At 44.1% G+C, this 19,813-nt stretch overlaps 2 protein-coding genes and 1 long non-coding RNA gene across 3 annotated transcripts; 2 read left to right on the forward strand and 1 right to left on the reverse strand.

Moving 5' to 3' along the window:
- The first annotated feature begins 6,013 nt into the window (after positions 1–6,013).
- Positions 6,014–12,068, forward strand: LOC4334229 (uncharacterized). The gene is made up of 6 exons (XM_015773609.3): positions 6,014–6,786; positions 6,975–7,051; positions 7,448–7,496; positions 7,846–8,116; positions 11,064–11,172; positions 11,579–12,068. Exons 1-6 carry the CDS (start codon positions 6,354–6,356, stop codon positions 11,816–11,818), a joined length of 1,179 nt encoding a protein of 392 aa, XP_015629095.1. The 5' UTR covers positions 6,014–6,353; the 3' UTR covers positions 11,819–12,068.
- On the reverse strand, positions 10,842–11,766 carry LOC107280244 (uncharacterized). The gene is made up of 2 exons (XR_003241153.2): positions 11,616–11,766; positions 10,842–11,333 (listed from the first exon to the last, which is right to left on the reverse strand). It is a non-coding gene; the product is annotated as an uncharacterized lncRNA (long non-coding RNA).
- A 3,787-nt stretch (positions 12,069–15,855) lies between the features above and the next one.
- LOC4334232 (uncharacterized) lies at positions 15,856–19,695 on the forward strand. The gene is made up of 8 exons (XM_015776201.3): positions 15,856–16,003; positions 16,104–16,269; positions 16,636–16,694; positions 17,270–17,388; positions 17,478–17,715; positions 17,786–17,909; positions 18,057–18,153; positions 19,376–19,695. Exons 1-7 carry the CDS (start codon positions 15,944–15,946, stop codon positions 18,134–18,136), a joined length of 846 nt encoding a protein of 281 aa, XP_015631687.1. The 5' UTR covers positions 15,856–15,943; the 3' UTR covers positions 18,137–18,153; positions 19,376–19,695.
- Positions 19,696–19,813: the final 118 nt, after the last annotated feature.

The following is a 19,813-nucleotide window of genomic DNA, read 5'->3' on the forward strand; positions in this document are numbered from 1 at the left end:
GGTAAGACAGACAGGATTACCAACTCACGACAGCGATTAAACTAGTTCGCGATAGCACCCCGGACCAAGATCAAGGCACGCACAAACAGACGGTAGAAGTAGCAGCACATTAACTCGGCATTGCATGGGAATTAGCAGCAGCAGAGAGAGCTATGTAGCTAGAGATCGAAAAAGCCGGGGCATGCTTTATGCGAGGAACACGCCGCATTAGGCGCTGACCGGGAGCTACGGGACGCATCAAACAGGCCCGGAATCGGAATTCCCCTTTCCGATTTGTTTAGCGCCTCGAGAAGTTCTTCCTGCTTGTTCCCATCTCATGCCGTCGTCGTCGCGTCGTTAACTACAACCGGTACGTGCGCCGCGGTCGGAATCGCCGTACATAATTCTTTTTTCTCTCTCTCTTTAATTCTTCGCTGTTCATTCAATTCACTAGCTCGCATCGATCTGCATGCATGCGGCTCGTCGTCCTTTCGATCGAGGCCATGGGGTTAATTTAATTTTTAACTTGGTCGTGCCGAGCGATTGATTGGTCCACGGATTATTTAGGGTTTAATTGTTTGTGCGAGATGAAGGCGACGACGAGATCGGAATGTATCGGAGGAGCTGTACAGCCTTTGATGGCCACCTGCCATTCTTGTTTACTACTGCTCCTTCCTAGCTAGCTGCAGCTAGCGCTAAGAGATCCATATAATCTATTATCCCAAATTGCTCACCCTTGCTCTCACGTGACAGCCACACGTGCGTGCTGATTCGATCGGCACAGCCACTCATATGTACTGCTCGTACGTACGTACATAAGTTAATTACTGTTTACCTTATGCTAGCTAGCTAGTGATCAGATCGGTAACAGCAATTCAGTATTGTATAAGCAAATCTAATCATAATTAAACAGCGTGTAAAATTTGCAGATTTTTACAAATTTGCTGCTCGATCAATTTCTGATCGACCTGACCACCGCTTGAGATCGATGCTGCCTGCATGGATGTTGTCCTGATGGATATATCACTATCATGTCACACTCTCTCTAGCAGCAGTGCCACCCATATCGTGTTGTCGCATTCCGCCACATTCATTTCGGCCTGCAGCTAGCGTCTTCCATCGTCACATACCCCTCTTCCTTTCATGAATACGGAAAGATCCCAAGAGGGCTCTCTTGGGGGCATTATACCTCTGCTTTGCTGAATATGTGCACATCCAAAAGAGAGGTGTCTGTCAGCACATTTTACACCCTCGCTGGTCCTGCACACCCTGCAGAGACCCCTCTCTCTCTGCCTTCAGATCAAAAGCTACCCGGTCATCTCTGCGGCACACAATGCGTAGCTCTGGTTGGCTAGGATTCTTGATCTAGTCCCTACCATGTTTAATTTGATGCGAAAGGACATGTCATCTATTAGTTGCAGTGACTTAAGTAGCACTATAAGATCTTGATTTCAAATCTTTGTAAGAATGAATTCAGAATGATTTGTTTGGGGGTTACATTTTTAATTTAAAAGAATTGCATATATTCGATTGGATATAGAGGCCGCGGGTAAATAATTTGATGGGCCAGTCACTGAAATTAAAACATAAACAATTTCTCTTAAGATGTACTTTGCCATATTGATAATTGATCTAGGATTTCCAGTATAAGGTACCAATGCTATATTGTTTTTTAATACTGCATATATGCATTACTAAAAAAAGATCATTCTATGTACTTATATATTATGCCTTTTTCCAGAGATTAATCCTATTGTAAAAGAACCACAACGCCAGAACCCTACATCTGTGATGGCACACCAGTGATGGGTTTATAAATTGGTCACAGATGACCGTCACCTTTGACGGGTCGTTAGGTTTACCGTCATCGGTGAGCCATCTGGCCATGGCCCGTCACAGGTATCACCTTACCTGTGACGGACCGGAATTTTAAGCCGTCACAGGTAAGATAGTGACGAGTTTGACTTCTAACCCATCATTGGTATGACCTCATTTGTGACGGGCCAGGGAGTTACAACCCGTCACGGGTGATGGGCCGTCACCTGTGACGGATATGACTTCTGGCTCGTCACTGATTTTAAGTTTGCGCCCGTCAAAGGTGATCAATTTTGACATATAAAAAAGGAACCCCCACCCACCACCCATGGGGCCCACCGCCACCTGCTCAGTCTCTCTCCTCCTCCTCTCAGTCTCTCTTCTCTTCCTCCCACCGACCGCCGGCCTCCTTCGCCCACCTCCAAAGGTCGCCGCCTCCTTCGCCCTCCGCCCCATTGTCGCCGCCGCCGTCTCTCCGCCGCCCCGTCATCGGCTCCTTCGCCCACCGCCTACGGGTCGCTGCCTCCTTCGCCCACCGCCCACGGTCGCCGCCTCCTTCACCCACTGCCCACGGTCGCCGCCATGCCTCCACCACTCTAGATCCGGGTCGCCGCCTCCTTCCCGCCTCCACCACGCCAGATCCGGGTCGTATCGAGCCAAAGACGAAGACAACGCCGGTGTCAGGACCATCGGCGAACGGGGCACCACACCGCTGCCCAACGCCATCGACAAGCCCCTCCGTCCATCGCCGCTTATCTCCGGTCGACGACGAGCTTCTACATCCCCCACCCTCCCCCTGACGGTCCCAGCAACCATGAACTCGGGGGCTCCAGATCCGGACACCCTGAACTCAGAGGTCGCGGATCCAACCATCCCGAGTTTGGGTGCTCCAGATCCTGCAGTCCTAGCTTCAGCGACGCCAGATCCGTTCGTGAGGTAAGCGGTCCGCCGTCCACACCACCCCACGTCGTCGAGGTCAACATGTCGTGGGGAGAGCAGGCGTCGGCTGTCCCCTTCCACCCCATTCTCGGTAGTCACTGCCGCCTCATCTATTTTACTCAGTTTAGTGCTAAGCAGAAGTCACCCTTTCCTTCTCTTGCATCCAGATCTGAGCTTGCAGTCAACCGATTCCGGCGTCTCCTGTGGTTCCTGTGGCTAAATCCTTGTCCAAGGATGCATCTAGCTTTAACCCCATCAAAAATCATGAGCTATTGGATCATTAGTTAGATGCTCTTTGTGTACTAGTATTTTGTTTGGATAGTGGGCATGCATGCTGTTTCACTTTGTTTTCTTGTTCTATTTAAGTTGATGCATCACTAAATCTATTTTTATTTTCCTTGTTAGACCTCTTACCAGAAGTTTTTTTTGGGTGTGTTCTTGGATACTCTACAAATCCCCCAATTTCTATGCTAGCTGAACAAATTAGACGCTAGTTCTTTCTACAAATGGCGAGCTTCCTCTGCCAGTTGATCTATTTCCGTTTCTTTCAGATAATATTTAACTACTGACATGCATATGGATGACTATCAAGGATGGTTGAAAGGCTAGCTAATGAATACTAATTTGAGGTAAACTTATCTTTGCCTTCTCAGTCAGAGTGACCCCATTTTAATTTGTTGTTTTGGAGCAGCTTATGCTGATTATCTGGCTGTTAGGCTATTCTTGCATAGTTATATGCATTTGTAACATATCGAAGCTGTTCTTGCTACTGTCATCCCATCTGTAACATATATCTGGTTGTTAGGCTGTTAGGATATTGTTGCATTAAACTTCTCTGAATGATGTCATTACAGGCATCGGGGGCTGTACTTATGCTGATCTAATTGTAAGTTTGTATGTCATACCATATTCGTCAGGCTCAGAAACCAAAGATGGAAATGCTATGTTCAAGTTTATGGCACTTAGGCTGTATTTCTCATTTTTCAATATGTTGGCATCGAAGTATGTTCTCTTTTTTTTTCTGGATTTATTTCTGGTGCTTTGAAGCATCGGCTTGGCTCAATTTGAGAACTTGCAATGCATGTGTGTGAATGTCTATGGATTTTCGGTGACAACTTGGAATGCATGTGATGTTAGTTTGAAACTTTTAGTGCAATGGGCTGAAACTGGAGACATATATATTGCATGTGTATGTTCTGTTTTTCCAGAGGCATGGCTAGCAAATCCTAGGGGAAATTATTTTTTTTTTCTGGATGTAAGCTCACCACTGACGGTTCATATTGCAAAAGCCGTCACAGGTGACCATACCAGTGACAGCTTTGCACATACATGTCATCACAAATGACACACCTGTGACGTTTTTTACTCTCTGAGCCATCACAGGTGAGTCATCTGTGACGGGTTACAAAATGGCATGGGTTAGCGCAGACACTTACCTCTGACGGGTCGTAGAGTTCTAACCCGTCAGAGGTGACTGTCATCAGTGACGGTCTTCCACCCGTCAAAGGTGACCGAACTCACCAGTGACCACTGATCACTGACCAAGCCTAAAGCCGTCAAAGGTGAGGGTTTGGGCCCGTCACTGGTGACCTTGTCCAGTGTAGTGAACTTATATGTACCTCTTTTACTTCATTATCTATTAATCGAAAGGACAGATCTCCTTCCCCCCCCCCCGCCCCCCTCGCCCTAATTGTTCATAAAAAAAATAGAGGAAACACCATTAATGTTTTCGGTATTTGATCAATTAGCAGTCACACTATTATTTGATTTTAAATATTTGTTTAACCAAAGTGAGCATTATTTAGGAAAAATAACAAGTTGGATCACACACTTCTCAACATGTACTTTAATTACTTTATCTAACTGTGCTCCACATCCCTAATTTGACATTGTAATTTCACATGAGATTCACATGCCCTTGAACACAACCCGCATCTAAGGGCAACATCAAATTTCTAGCTATTTGCATGAAAAGAGGATAAAATAAGTTGGACTTGATTTTTAAACAATAATACCATTAAGATGAAGGTATAGGTTTAATTTTCTTTAGATAATGAAATTACAGATGGCCTCTGCATCGACTAGCTAGGGATGCACACCACCTAAAAAAACGAAGACAAACATGAACATATCATGTTGCCTTGCAGCAACTCACGCACATGTAACTAAGTCCAATACATAATATTATGCACCTACTCCAGAACAACGTCTTTAAGAAGAATTTGACCATGTCTACCACTACCATCCAATAATATAATAGAGCTGGATTTTCATCCAAAACCTGAAATGAACTGATATATAACATTACCTCAATAAGTTTAATCTGAAGCAAAACGTACCCTTCATAAAGATAACGGTATATATAAATCAACCTTCTTATATCTCCAAACAAACTAATTAATAGTAGCATCCAAGCATGGCTCTAATTAATGTACCAATTGAGTTGTTCTTGATAAAAGTAGAATAAAGCACACCAGCGATACGTACTAAAACTTGCGAGGTTGGAAAAAAAACAAAGCAATTAATATGTACTAAAAACATAAAACCCGCAAAGGTTTCAAATCATGTATGTCGCCTTTCTCTGTGATACCTTCAAGCAAAAATATGTATAGTTTTTGAATTTGTGTTGGAATGAATGCACCAAATTTTGCACCAACAAACCTTTTGTTTTTTTACTCTCTCCGTTTCACAATGTAAGACATTCTAGCATTGCCCACATACATATAGATGTTAATAAATATAAACACATACATATATCTAGATTCATTAACATCTAAATGAATATGTGCAATGCTAGAAAGTCTTACATTGTGAAACGGAGGAAGTACCAGACAACTAACAGAGGAATAAAAATACGTACCATAGTAATATATGTATGCCTGAATAATGTTATGGTAGAAGATGAACTATGTTTTTCTTTTTACAGTCGAGTTTTGAATATTTAGATCAATCATATACCATTAGTGTATTTGTTTCTTTGTCAGCTTGTACATGAATACCGGCCTGGAACAGCAACTGTAGCTTCATTATGGCCTTCTTAAAGAAACTAGTACTCCCTTCATATACACCCTGCCCTTCTTTACATACACTCTCTTCGAAGCAGCATTCCCAAGGACCAAATCATAAACCACTCATGACCTAATCACCACATCTTTTTTTGCCCTCATCACTACCCCTCAGGCTCCAAGGCTCCAAGCCTCTTCTTTTTTTTTTCTCCCCTCCTCCTCTTCCTCCTCCTCACTCCTTTTTACCACTACCACTTTGCACAAATCCACTACCCCACCACTCCCTTTCTCTTTCTCAGTGACTGTTCCACTGTCCTGCCTTTTGCCATCTCTCCACATCTCCTTTTCCCTCTCTCTCTTCATGTCCTCTTCTTTCCTCTTCTCTTGTTGATCACACCAGAACCACCACTGCTATAACTCTCCTCTTCCTCTTCCACCACCACCAACACCACAATATATGGTCCTCTACTATCTTAATTCTAGAAGTGTATGATCAGTTTGATCCAAGAAGTGGTAGAGAGTAGTTGGTGTTGTATTCTCTTCCATTGATCATTGAGCTAAGCTATAGCTGTAGCAGCAGCAGCAGCGACAACCTCCCATAGCTTTGATCTTGCAATGCTGCAAAGGAACCTGCCGAATCTCTCCCTCCGGATAAGCCCTCCGGCCGTCTCGTCGGCGGCGGCGCCGGTATCCTCCGGAACACCGACGACGGCGGCGAGGACGACTCTGCCGACCGGAGTGATTACAGACGCAGAAGGAGGAGGCGAAGTAGCAGCGTTCTTTGGAAACCCTAGCTCCGGCAGCGAGCCCCCCGGTCTGAGCCTGGGGCTCGGGCCGACGACGCCGGCGCACGCGGACGCCGGCGGCGGCCGCCATGGCGACCACCACCTGCAGCCGCAGGGGTGCGCGCCGTTCAAGCGCGCGGCGGCCAGGGCGTCCCAGCTGCCGGCGGGCTCGAAGCGGAGCGTCCGCGCGCCGCGGATGCGATGGACCACCGCGCTCCACGCCCGCTTCGTGCACGCCGTCGAGCTCCTCGGCGGCCACGAGAGTAAGCGCCTAGCTAGCTCTACCTTATCTCACCATCACTGTGTCCTCTCGTAATGTGATCTGAATTCGTGCAGCTACATTTTCTTTTCCTTTTGCCTGAGATAGTGAGATTGATCGATTGATTACTCCATTGTTTTGCGTGCTCAATTCTCACGAGCTCGTTCTTGGCGATGATCGATCGATCTGCAGGAGCGACGCCGAAGTCGGTGCTGGAGCTGATGAACGTGAAGGATCTGACACTGGCGCATGTCAAGAGTCACCTCCAGGTACGTGTATCACTTGGAAAAAGAAGAGAAAAAAGAGAAAAAAGAAAGAAAGAAAGAAAGAGTGGAGAGGTGATAAAAGGGAAGCTACTATTGCTACCACCATGCAAGGGAAAGAAGATGGTGAATCTTGTTGCATGATGGCTTCTTTTTGTTTTTTCCACCACTTTTATGGGTGTTCTTACTATTGGTAACTACATGTGTACTTTGTCTCTGGTGAATCCCTGGGTCAAGTACTAAGTGACAAACAAACGGCATCTAGCTAACCAGGACAAGCCAGATATATATCCTTTAAACTAGTTACCACCTTAGCATATGTAATTAATTATACAAGCCATTTGGATCATGCAACACAAGACATGCACCTCATTGATCACTCACTCATCTACTGGTATGCAGATGTATAGGACAGTGAAGAGCACAGACAGATCATCCCACATTGCCTCAGGTATTCATGTAGCTCAATTTATTTCCATTAGAAAAAAAGCATATCATCCATTGATTGAGAAGTATATATACATACCAGCTGTAACTAAGCTAAACATATATGCAGTGACCCCGGTGATTTATTCTAATGTACTGAAACGACTTCCAGCCTCTGCCTAAAAAAGAAAAAAAGAGATTTTGAGGGAGAGACGTTCCTCCAAATATATTTTTTAAAAAAAATGTGCGCATGTTAGAAATTAAACCTGCATACATTCATTTGCACTAAACTATCAAGTGCATCTCGCCTCTACATCAACTAAGAATGCACTGCACGCGGCGGCTTAAATTGACCATTGCGCGCGCATTTGCAGGAGAGGCGCAGCTGCAGCAGCAGGCAGGAATGGAGGTGGCCATGGAGGCGGCAGCTGGAGGAGGAGGAAATGGTGGTGGTGGTGGTGGTGGGGTGGTGCTACCGATGATGCCGGCATGTGACGACATGGTTGGGATCTGTAGCTCCCCTGCGCCGCCTGCCGCAGCGACTAGTTCCGCTGCTGCCTACTTCCTCTGCGCGACGACGACGTCAACAGCAACTGCTCCACTGGCAGTAGTGCCATCGCCTCCTGCTCCAACCATTCCCACAAGGTCTGTTCATGTTCAATCCTGTGTCAGCTTCAGAACTTATTAATCTCTACTTCATGCATTTGCATTTATTTAACGGTGACCGCGCGCGCGGCTCTTCGTGTGCATATTCCACTGCTAAACTCGTTGATTATTAGGGTAAGAAAAATATGAGCGATTATTAACATGTTTTTTATATAATGAAATGGTCTACATCTCCGACCCCTGCCAATGAATATATAGCCAAATGAGCGATTATTAGCATTGTAAGGTTATTTGCGCATGTTGCACGTGCTTTACAATGGGAGCAATGTATCTCAATTCTGAACTTTGTCTACTCTTGAGATGACCACTTATCCTTTTATCTTTTCGAAACAATGTATATGTACAAGCCGCATATAGCTACTGACAAGAGGAAAAGGACACCGTTTTGCATGAAATGTGCTGTTGTTTGAACGTTCTTTTTTTTTTGCCATATACATTGGCAACAGTTCTCCCTAATTAAGTACTGTACGTAATTATAAATATATTATTTGAAGTTTTTTTAAAAGGGAAAAAATATATCCTACTACACCCCAACCTGTGTTCGCTAGCTATTGTATATATAAGAACATGCAATTAATTGATAAAAAAAAGTACATGAGTGGGACTGTAGAACAAAGAATAACGACGTTTTCAACATATATGTCAATCCCAGCCTAGTATTATAACAAAATGTATTGAGTTCAATTCATGCTTGTGCATGGTGTTTGAACTTTGAAGGATGTCAAGTGGTTAATTATATTGAGTAGGAGTGCGCATAATCTACTTCGTCTTATGTGATGGTTTGGTTGATTTAGAACCTATAAGACACATATATAGTCAAACCTTTTCCAATTGTTAATAAAACAAATTAAATGCTATTGTTAAACTGGTCGCCCAAACAAAGCCTACAATAAAGATAAAATATTTTCATCCAATAAAAAAACATGTTGTTCTGGATCAAGTATACTACTGGAACGACTTGTTTAATTTTTTTCCGTTATTAGTTATTTAAATATTTGACTAATTACATGCATGAAAATGTTGTGTATATATACTTTTGATTTGTCTTGAACCTGGTTTCATAATGTTGTAGTTTTACTAGTTCTTTTTGTGGTTTACAACATAAAGTAAGGTTAAAAATTTTCTTTGGAAGACTGTTCATTAGCAGTGGCGTAGCTAGGATTTAAAGTAAAAGTGGTCCATCTATATGTAATATGTCAATTAAAAGGGTGGTCTACTATACAATTTTTACTATATTAACTAGCATATATACTATAATTTTAAATTTTTAGGTGGTCCGTGGATCACGGTGCCACCTAGCTGGCTACGCCCCTGTTCATTAGTATTTAAAACTGGTACTTGAGGTAATGACCATTTTTGTCGTGATTTAGCAAATCTATTTATATTACCACACATGTTGCGTATAGACAAAGCTGCCTTTAAGAAAAGATCAATGTCTACTAATTCTGCAGTCTTCAACTCTGATGATCTGATCAGATTGCGGCCAGTAGATTGCATTTTGGAAGAAAAGAAAAGAAATAGTACATCGTCATGAATGCATGGTCGATGATGGCACGTAGACAGGGCCAATTACTTATATTAATCTCTGATCATGATGGTAAAAATGTCGTCCCTGATCAATCTGCTAGCTCCTCTCATGCATATATGCCTTTTTTTTTTTCATAAGAGTTCCAGTACGTTTAGCCCTTGTCAGTTTCGCCTGTTCTTCCATTCGACCGATTTCTGATAAATTTCATAGAAGCAGCTAATTAACTTGTGCATGCAGGCCGGTCGGCTAGCTCCTGCATCAGCATGCACTGAGCGACAACTAGTGTTTTTTCTGTAGCGCATATGTTTCCCTGCCGACCTCTTCCCCGTGTCGTCACCTTCCCATGCACGCTTCTCCTTGTCCGCGTCCACATGCATCGATCTCTCCTCCTCACTCGATCATAATGCCCCTGCTCCTGCACTTCGATACCTTGTTCTTCTTGATCCCCTCTACACCGTACCCATCCCTCCCCCTCTCTCTCTCTCTCTCTCTCTCTCTCTCTCTCTCTCTCTCTCTCTCTCTCTCTCTCTCTCAAACAAGAAGAGCTCGATGTTCCAGTCAAGTAGGAGAAATCAAGTGAAGGCCTTATTTAGATTCTAACTTTTTTCTTCAAACTTCTAGTTTTTCCGTCACATCGAATTTTCCTACACACACGAACTTCCAACTTTTCTGTCACATCGTTCTAATTTTTTCAAACTTTCGATTTTGATGTGGAACTAAACACAACCTAAGTGAAGTCCAGGCACAGTAGCCGAGGCAAAGAAGCTATACTAGCTAACTGTGGATGGATAGCATTTGAAGATCGATCGATTTATACTAGTACATGTACATGCATGCATGAGCAAATAAAGTCATATAGTGTCAGATATGGAGGCCTCGCAACAGTGTTAGCTGCAATGCGTTTTTCTGAAGAGTTCCTGACCGGTGCCCGGTGGCCATGCATGCAAAAAATGGATCGGTTAAGTCAGTCAGTGTTCCAGGTTGTTGGGTGCATTGCATTGGTGGTGTAGGGACAGATCGAGCCAGGCATGTTCCCATATGCAACGCAACTGCCCAAGGGCATGACTGTTTCGTGAGATCTATATATATCACAGATTAAACAGTGTTGAGCTTTGCTAAGCAACAAAGAAATATGGCAGAGTGCTCGTTCATGTCTGCAATGATAAAGCATGCAGGTGAGATGTGAAGGGCTAGCTAGCTCTTGATTAGTTAGTTATACACTGCAGTGATCGATGGCTTAAACATAAGAGTACAGTAGCTGCTAGTACTGTCTTGTAGGTTTCATGAATGCATATATGGAGATGTTGATGTAGTAATACAGTCAATTTCAATGTTAATAAATGTTTTGCTACATGGAATTGATAAGAGCTGCCTCGCTTTAACTTTTCTTGAGCACAGGAGGACTGACCAAACGCCAGCGCTGGAAAAGGGTGTCGCGATTGTTGACTCGTTGCACCGGTGTCAGAAGCATAACTACTCACCAGTGCTTCAAGATGCTCTTCATCAGGTACATATCTATGCATGCATCCTTGAGATCACAAGCATAAATGGGAAGAGTGTATTAACTAGCTCCACCATGGATGCACATCTTTGTTGACTTAACTAGAACTTCTGTTGAACTTCTTTGGACTACTATATAGCTTCTGACTGTAACTGTTTAAGTAGGCCCTGAAACAGTTCTAGTCAGTACTCCATTATCTGATCATAAATAGTTAGTAGTAGGGAATTGAAAGTGTACGTACTATCTCTATGTATAACATATCTCATGAATGTGTTGTAGTTTTTTTTTTTTTAGAACGGAATGTGTTGTAGTACAAATTCATCTTTTCTTAGGAGAGCATCAAGCATGCACATTTTCTTTCAGAAAAGTTTCACAAATCATGCATATATCTGCTGTCATGTGATGTGAATAGGGAGCTGAAGAAGATCATCTTATTACCGGGAACCTACCAATGGGAGGAGCATCAGCACAAGCGAGCATTGAGGCCATGGCGACTACCAACTCTTCAAGCCCTGCAAGCTCATCTCCATCACTTGCAAGCCTGGAGCAGCTGCTACCTGAAGACTCGTTTGCGCCCAACCTGGAGATCTCCCTCGGGAGACATAACTGGAACATGGACCATCCTGAAGAACTCAGCCTGAAATACCTGTGAAAAAAGCCAAAAAAAAAAAGAGGTTTTTCTCTCCTCTGGGTTTCACTCCACTAACCATTGATGATTGCTCGATCAGATCGTTGTGATGATGACTGAAAAATATATTCAGTAACCGCATCCATCCATCCGATGTTTTGCCTGAAATTTTTCTGCCCAAGCTCGCCAGAGTGTTCTGAACTTCTGAATTTCAGAAGCCCAATGTGCGGCTCGGCCCGTTTGCAATAAAAGCCCAATACATGTTGGAAGTGGACTTGCCTGTGTGAAGTAAGCAAAAGCGTTGGCTTGCAGGGGGAGTCAGATTCAGTAGTACGCGGCGATGGCGACGTGGCAGAACAGTCCAGGATGCATCTGTCGTCGCCGTCGCCGTCACGAGCCCACGGTAACACGACGACTCCACCCACCGGAATTTCCCGCTCACCGCCGGCATGGGCACGAAACCGCGCGCCCACCGCGCAGCTAGCTAGCTCGTCCTCCTATCAAGATCGCGCGCGTGTCTCAGATAGCTCCTCCCCCGCGTCCCTGCCGGCTTTCAGACCGCGGCCCCGGTGGGCGTTGCACTGTCTAAATTAAAGCGGCAAGAACGACATCCAGATGGCTGACCTGCTTCAATCCTGTGTGCCAAGAATGGCGTCACTAGGTTCCAATTGTTATTCTGCTAGGTCCCAGCAGCCCTGACATCAGCACATCAGTGTGCTAGCTGCAAAAAAAACCCTATAAATTGTCCCGGTCGTCATACAAACGCCTCTCCAGACTCTGTTCGATCTTTGCTTTCATCAATCCACCTTGTTTGATCTCTGCTCTGAGTTCTGAAGAAACTGTGGTCGATCGGCGATCGGATCGATCGGGATCGATGTCGAGCCTGGTAGACATTTGGACGGTGGAACGGGAGAGGATCCGGGTCAGCGGCGCGCAGGCGTTCAGGACGACGGTGGCTTCGAAGCGAGGCTGCACGGCTCGTTCTGACGACGGCCAGAACAAGCCTGACGGCGCGGCCGTGGAAACGGCTGCCAAGAAGCAGCAGGCCGCTGCCGTTGGTGGCGCGCCGGCGAGCGTGATCCAAGAAGACGCTTTCTTGTCCATCCTGATCGATTGCTTCGGCCAGTAGAGTAGGCTTAGCTTGGCGTTACAGGGCACTCTCTCCATCGTAAAATAGCTACTATACCTTTAGCTATGAATCTGAACCTGGTGATTTCGACGGTCTCGTGTGATTTTTGTGTAAATCTTCTGAAATATCACTGCAGTACTGTCTGAATCCTGGAAGTCTCTGTAGCGAAAGCCCACTTTTCTTCAATCGAGATATGATGGTTTAGCGGGTTCGAAGTACACGATCATGAGACGATTCGAGTGAAGGGGATTCTATAATTCATCGCCACCACTCGGTTAAATCAGATATTTTCATCTTTTTCTTGAAAACCAGATATTTTGATTTGAGTGTTCTACTTGTTGATACGTGTGAAATATCTCGCTTCACTTCCAGGAAAGATATTTGCCTCCTTTACTGTTACTGACCAACACCAACACGTATCATAATTCAGAAACTCAGATCCAGAAGCTGATCGACAACTGACATACAAAAGATCTGATCTCTACGATGAAGCTGAGTAAATCGGGGGAGTAGAAATTTTTTTTTTGGAATAATCATAGGAGGGGAGAGATTCTCCACCTAGGACCTGTTTAGTTAAAAAAAAAACTTTTACAAAAAAAAACATCATATCGAATTTTTGGACATATATAGCATTAAATATAAATAAAAAAACTAATTGCACAGTTTGCGTGTAAACCGCGATACGAATCTTTTGAGCCTAATTAGACCATGATTAACCATAAGTGTTACAGTAACACATATGTGCTAATGACGGATTAATTAGTCTCAAAAGATCCGTCTCGCGGTTTCCAGGCGAGTTATAAAATTAATTTTTTCATTCGTGTCCGAAAACCCCTTCCGATATCCGGTCAAATGTCCGATGTGACATTAAAAAATTTTCATTTCATCAACTAAACAGTCCCTAAATCTTCCATTCATTATGAAAAAAGGGATTCAGGGTACAGGGTACCGACTGTGCCAGCGGTGAGCCATTACAGATGGTGAAGAAGTAAAGAAGAGGAAAAAATTATATTCCTTGTGGGGGAGTAAAAACATTATCGTCAGCTCGTGGTAGTTAACCAACGTTGAGTTAAAAACGTGCAAACCTTGTGTCGCAACAGTTGCAAAGGTGCACAAAATCACAAATACTAGTACAATTTCACGTGCCTCGGTGATTCTGAAACTATCGGCCATACCATTACCATTTACCAATACCATGGATCGATGTTCTCCAATGCTCCCGCAGTTTTGGCACACCGTTACTCCAACACAGTCCACAACAACGAGGTGCGCGACCACGACATGGCGTTCCTGCACCTCACGAAGCACAGTAGTACGATCCGATCCGGTTTGATCCCCCGGATCAAATACCACTCCACGCCCCGTCGGTTTAGCATCCCACCGCGGCATCTCCGCATCCGCTCGCCGGATCGCGGGAGCCCAACCGGTGGTATATCCACGCTGATTCCCCGCGCGCTGCTCGCTCGGGCACCCACCAGCCACACGATGGCCCCCAAGCCTCCCTCGAATCAGACCCGCGTCGCGCCGTGCCGTGCGCGTCACATGGCGCCGCGCGTGGCGTGGTCCTCCTCCAGCCCGAAGCGGACAAAACGCCAATAAGAGAGGCGGGCGCGGCCGTGCGCACGGCGCCGAAACCACACGCAGCTTTCCTCGACTATTCCTCCTCCCGCTCCGCTCTCACATATCGCAACAACTAGACACGTAGCTTCGTCTTCCCGTCTCCCCACGGTTGCCGGAGCCGGAGTACGCGTATAAGTAGAGCCCCAACGCCGCGCGGTTAGCCAACGAAGCAACCAGTCAAGTACTACTACTCAACTGAGCTTTTCTTTGGAGTGTGTGTGCGAAGCTAGTGAATTCACTCAGCTAGCTCGGAGAGGCAGAGAGGAACAGACTAATCATTAATCAATGGCGGGCCTGGTTGGAGTTTGGCTGGGGGAGTTCGCCAAGATGGGCCGGGGGGCGGCACCGGCGGCCGACGCCGGGGTCGGCCAGCGAGCTCAGAGCGAAGGGGAGAGCTGCAAGAGTAAGGTTGGTGATGGTGTTGTGCAGGAGATCACGACGAGGACGAGGGACAGCAGCATCCTCCTCTCCGACTCCGAGGCCACCGTGTGCATGCTCATGGACCGCTTCGCCCCTGCCTGACGCCGCTCACTGGCCGCTGGGCTTTCGCCGGTAAAATGGATTGATGGAAGCGTGTACCGTGTATATAGTAGATATACTCTCTGTATATAACCACTTTGCCTTGCTATTTTGCATCAATTGTATCATATGGGTTGTAATCCTTCAAATTTGGAGTCGATTCATTGGTTAATATATGCAGCACTAGTGCTGGTTCTGATAACTTTTTGTCTGATGTCCCATCTGATTTCTCAACTGGCTTGCTATTGCCGTGAGCCCGTGACTACTCTTTACTCTTTCTTTTCTTCTTTCTTTTTTGGCGGGGACTACTCTTTACTTGAACCTTGAACGTTTGCCCTTGTCAACCAATTCTCAGTGGCTTCTGTATGTAAATCTTGTTGGAAAGAAAGTATTAGGATCTTCTTTGAATTTTTGTTTGAATGATCTAATCCTGGGCATGATGAGTAACGTGCTATCCAAGAAGCTCTGTAATCAAGTAGCTGGCCTGAGTATCCAAGAAACGAAGAGCTTATAGGGTGGGTTGTGTCCATGGAGTAACTATTATCAAGGTTCACGTAAACCGTTCAGTAATAACTGTCCGGTTTACCAAACGACCTGCACTGCACCGATTGGATACGTCTGATTTTAATTAATGGGCCAGGAAGTCCAGGCTACCTCCAATCCGGCCCATTTAACTCCCAAAGCCCGCAACTAAAATCACGGCCCAATTTGAGCCCACAACGAAATCGAATTCTCTCCGTCTCCACTCTCCTCTACGCAACAAAAGCGGCGTATTTCTTCTCGTCTTTCTCCCATCCGCTGCCTGCCTCCATAGCTAGCCCACTCGAGCCCTTCAACTTCTCGCCCAAGTTTTGAAGGGATCCAGCGCCGCCGCCGCCGCGATGGAGCACGCCGTCGTTGAGGGGGAGTCCTTCTCGCCCGACTGCTCCACCCTCCTCATGGTCCGGGTCGCCCTAAACCTCTCTCCTCTCTCCGGTTTGAATAGCTTTGCCTCCATGGCTCATGACGCGGGTTGGTGATCCTTTTTTTGGGGGGCTGCAGCCGGCGCTCTCGATCGGCAACGTGGGGCAGCTCGCCGTCGACCTGCTGGTGTCTTCGTCGCGCGCGAGGCGGGTGGCGTACCTCGACGAGCCGTCCGTGCTGCCCTGCGCCGGCAACGACGCCTTCGGCCCCGACGCCGTCGGTGATCTCGCGCTCGCGCTGGAAGGTTGGGTGCTCTGTCCTTTGCTCTGCTGTGCTATGCTAGCAGGACGCTTGATGGATTGGATTGTGTTAGGGGTGGTGAACTGGTGATTGGGTGTGTTCGTACTTTAAATCCTTCTATTATGCACACCAACTGTTCGATGAAATGTGTTATAGTCCGGCATGAACAATTCCTCCTCTGCACACCAGCTACTTGATGAAATGCCTTGTTCAGGTCTAAGAGAATAATCGGCACAAGAAATTAAAAAAAATACCTTAAGATTCAGCCACGCATATTGTTCTTCAGCAATGGCACTACTTAGTGTGTGAATAATAATTGAAATATAATGTCTACTTACTTTGTCACCTTCTGTCTCTTTTCTCTTTACAGCTTATGAATCTCCATCCCATAGGCTGGCCTTCATACAGCAACGGTCCCCAATTATTACAGTATGTTGATTTTACCTATTTGCCACATATTTTCGGTTTTAACTTTATAAATCTCAAAGAGTACTTAAAGATACTTTTCACTTGCTTACGTGGGTGATTATGATTCATGTAGTTACAGAATCTTGTGAGCTTTGTTGCACATGCTTCAGGGTTCTTTCAAGAATGCATAAAGAACAATATTGAGCTCTATTGTATTTGATATTATAATATCAAAATTGTACTCCATTTGTTTGAAATTATAGAATCAGCTTCCCTTTCTTTTTTGTACATCACACATTACATTTCCTAGACTAACATCTGTCCCTTGGATATTTGTTCCTTGTGAACTAAATTTACATAGCACATTTGTTATTCTGAAATGATTTAGAGAAAATATAGTTATTGATCTATTGACCTTTTCTTTAAAGAGGTACGATGGGGGTGAGACTAGAGTTGCAGGCGATGCTTGGGCCTTTCACTCTTTGTTTGGAATTTTGGTAGTTGGTGAAGTCCTATAAGTTGTCTGCAGTCTGCACCTATAATTGATGATTTTTTTCATGAGTTGTGACACCTTTAAACCTTTTATACTGGTTCAGGGGATGGTGGTTTCATTTGCAAAAAATGTTGCTAATTTTATAAGCAGCATTGAAAAAGACCATGTTGTTATCCTTTCAAGTTTAGATTCAGGCAAGAGAAGGATAATTGATGCATCCAGGTAATTGAAATGTATAGCTTCACATATCCTGTCTTTTATGATTAGGATTAGGATTGCGTCTCATTCTCATTAATTGTTTTATCTATTAGTGATATGCAAGTATATTACCTTTCAAGTTGCAACGAGGACGGTTCTGATCCGAAATGTGAGAACTTAGGCTGGAAGAAGCTTGAGGAATACGATCCATCTCAGCAAAGGTGGAAGTGTCTTGCTAGCCTAGTTGAAGGTGGTCATCTTTCAGAAGATATGACTGGTGATCCTGAGGAGATGACGATAAATGATTACTACTCGAGCTTGCCATTTGCAGCACTATTCTCTGCCTGCAAGGTTTGATTGATTTGTTTTTACCATTAGAGGTCACTGTTGTAATATGTTTAATGACATTATTTTATTACAGGCTAAAGGCTTGAAAGTTACTTGTGTACTATGCTACTGCTCAGAAGGGGACAATATGCCAGAATCTTTCCAGTTGGCTGAGGCAGCATGCAAACTTGTTGCTCAAGGCCCTGAACAGTTCCATGGTACATCTATATATCAAGTTTATTAGTTTTTCATCTATTAACCGTTGGTAATTTGCCTTACTTTCCTTCTTTAGGAATATCGATATTCAATATTCTGTGATCAGATTTTGGAATCCTGTGTTTACAAATCCTGCTGTGAATTTTCAGGAAATGGGTCCAATGGATGGACTATTCCATTGTCCTGGAAATCAGTATATGGACCACCACCTGACCTCTCTATTTTCTAGACTTGAAGACCTATCTAGTAAGTCAAATTTGTATTGAAGAAGGCAGTATTATCCGTACTATGTGATTATGGTGTTTTATTAGCATACAAGTTCAAATATTTAATTTTTAAAATTTGAGTGCAAAAGATTTGCTAAGGAAATGTCACACCACCTTAAACGCTTTATGCCATCATTTGCATCCAATAAACCAAAATGCCCCTGTAGACTACATGCATCATAAACCAGCAAACCTATATTAATTATGTCATCAACAATTTAAGCTCCAGCATGAGCTTATAGTTAAAACTAAAGATGATTTGATGCACTTAATCAGAGATACGTCACAAGATATTCTCTATTATAAACACTTTTGGCGTAGGATGATTTTTCTTGTTAGATACCTATATTCCATAGCATAATATCTGCTGAAATGTTCTGTCTTTTCTTTGCACCATTATTTATAGGCATCTTAAAATTATTTATAGTCTTCTATGGAAAAAAAATTGTTTGAACATTTTGGAATGAAAAGTTTGTAGCCCAAGACAATCTATCATGAAAGTTTTTCATGTATTTTGTATCTCGACTGAGTTTTTCTGTTGCAAGAAACTACATCGTTCGGATACTATAGTGTTGCAAGAAAAAGGTCGAGGTTTCCTGGTTTATAACTGGCTTTTGACAGATAGGCAGCCACTATTGACCTTGGACGCAATTTGTTACAATATTGTGATTCATGAAATTAGTCAACATCAGGGTCAGGGCCGGCCATTGTTGTAACTATCAGTACAATTTGTAAATGGTTTTCACAATCTTGATTGTTATTAGACCACTGTCGTGGCAATAACAAGACCTTGATATGGTAGCTGTAGTGGACCAGTAGCACATTATTCCACATGTTAAACTAAGGTACTTTTGGATCTAGGTAGAAACATGTTGGTCCATACCGCAATGTTATAGTACCTCTTTTATGCCTTTGCATCACTGAAGCCTACAATAATTAAAAAAATAATAATCTTAGAATGGTCCTGGGCAGCAATCAAAGACAGAAGCTAACCACTCGCCAATAGTAATTTGTTGATACTTTTGTAGCGGTATGCTAGGTCAATTAACTAAAATAGCTATTTAGTTGAAGTATGGTTTCCTTAGCATCCACTGCCCCCTCTTTTGTTCTGTTGCTAAGTATGTCGACCCTGATTGCAATCCCCTCCTTTCCATTTGCAACTTTTGGTTGGCTAATAAAGTCCTTTTTGCACGATTTGATAGGTGAGGTTGCTATCATGAGCACTATTTAGGATTGAGGATGTTGAACTTTTAGCATGAGGGTTGAGGGGTTGTGCAAGAAGTCTCCAGGAAGGTGATGAGTATCAAATGGTTTAGGTAAAGCGACAAAAGTGTAATTCCAGTTTTCTTGCTGAACTCGTGGCTTGATTGTACTTATTTTTTTTAAGATCCTGTTATCCGGCTATATTGTAAGGGTATGATTGTACTTGAACCTACAATTGATTAGCTGGAACGTTTATGTGACTGATAACTGTGTTAACAAAACGTTAGATATATGTCAATTCAGTTGGTGGCGTTCTGTAGGCTGTAGCTTGCCATGTGCAATAAGCAGATTGTGGAATTCCAAGCTCCAAGGGGTGTTTCCATCCGGGAGCAACTGCCGTTTTGCATTTTGGTTCGATTGATTTTGATGTGGTGGAA

Source organism: Oryza sativa, chromosome 3 (assembly GCF_034140825.1).
Source record: "Oryza sativa Japonica Group chromosome 3, ASM3414082v1".
Classification (NCBI taxonomy): domain Eukaryota; kingdom Viridiplantae; phylum Streptophyta; class Magnoliopsida; order Poales; family Poaceae; genus Oryza; species Oryza sativa.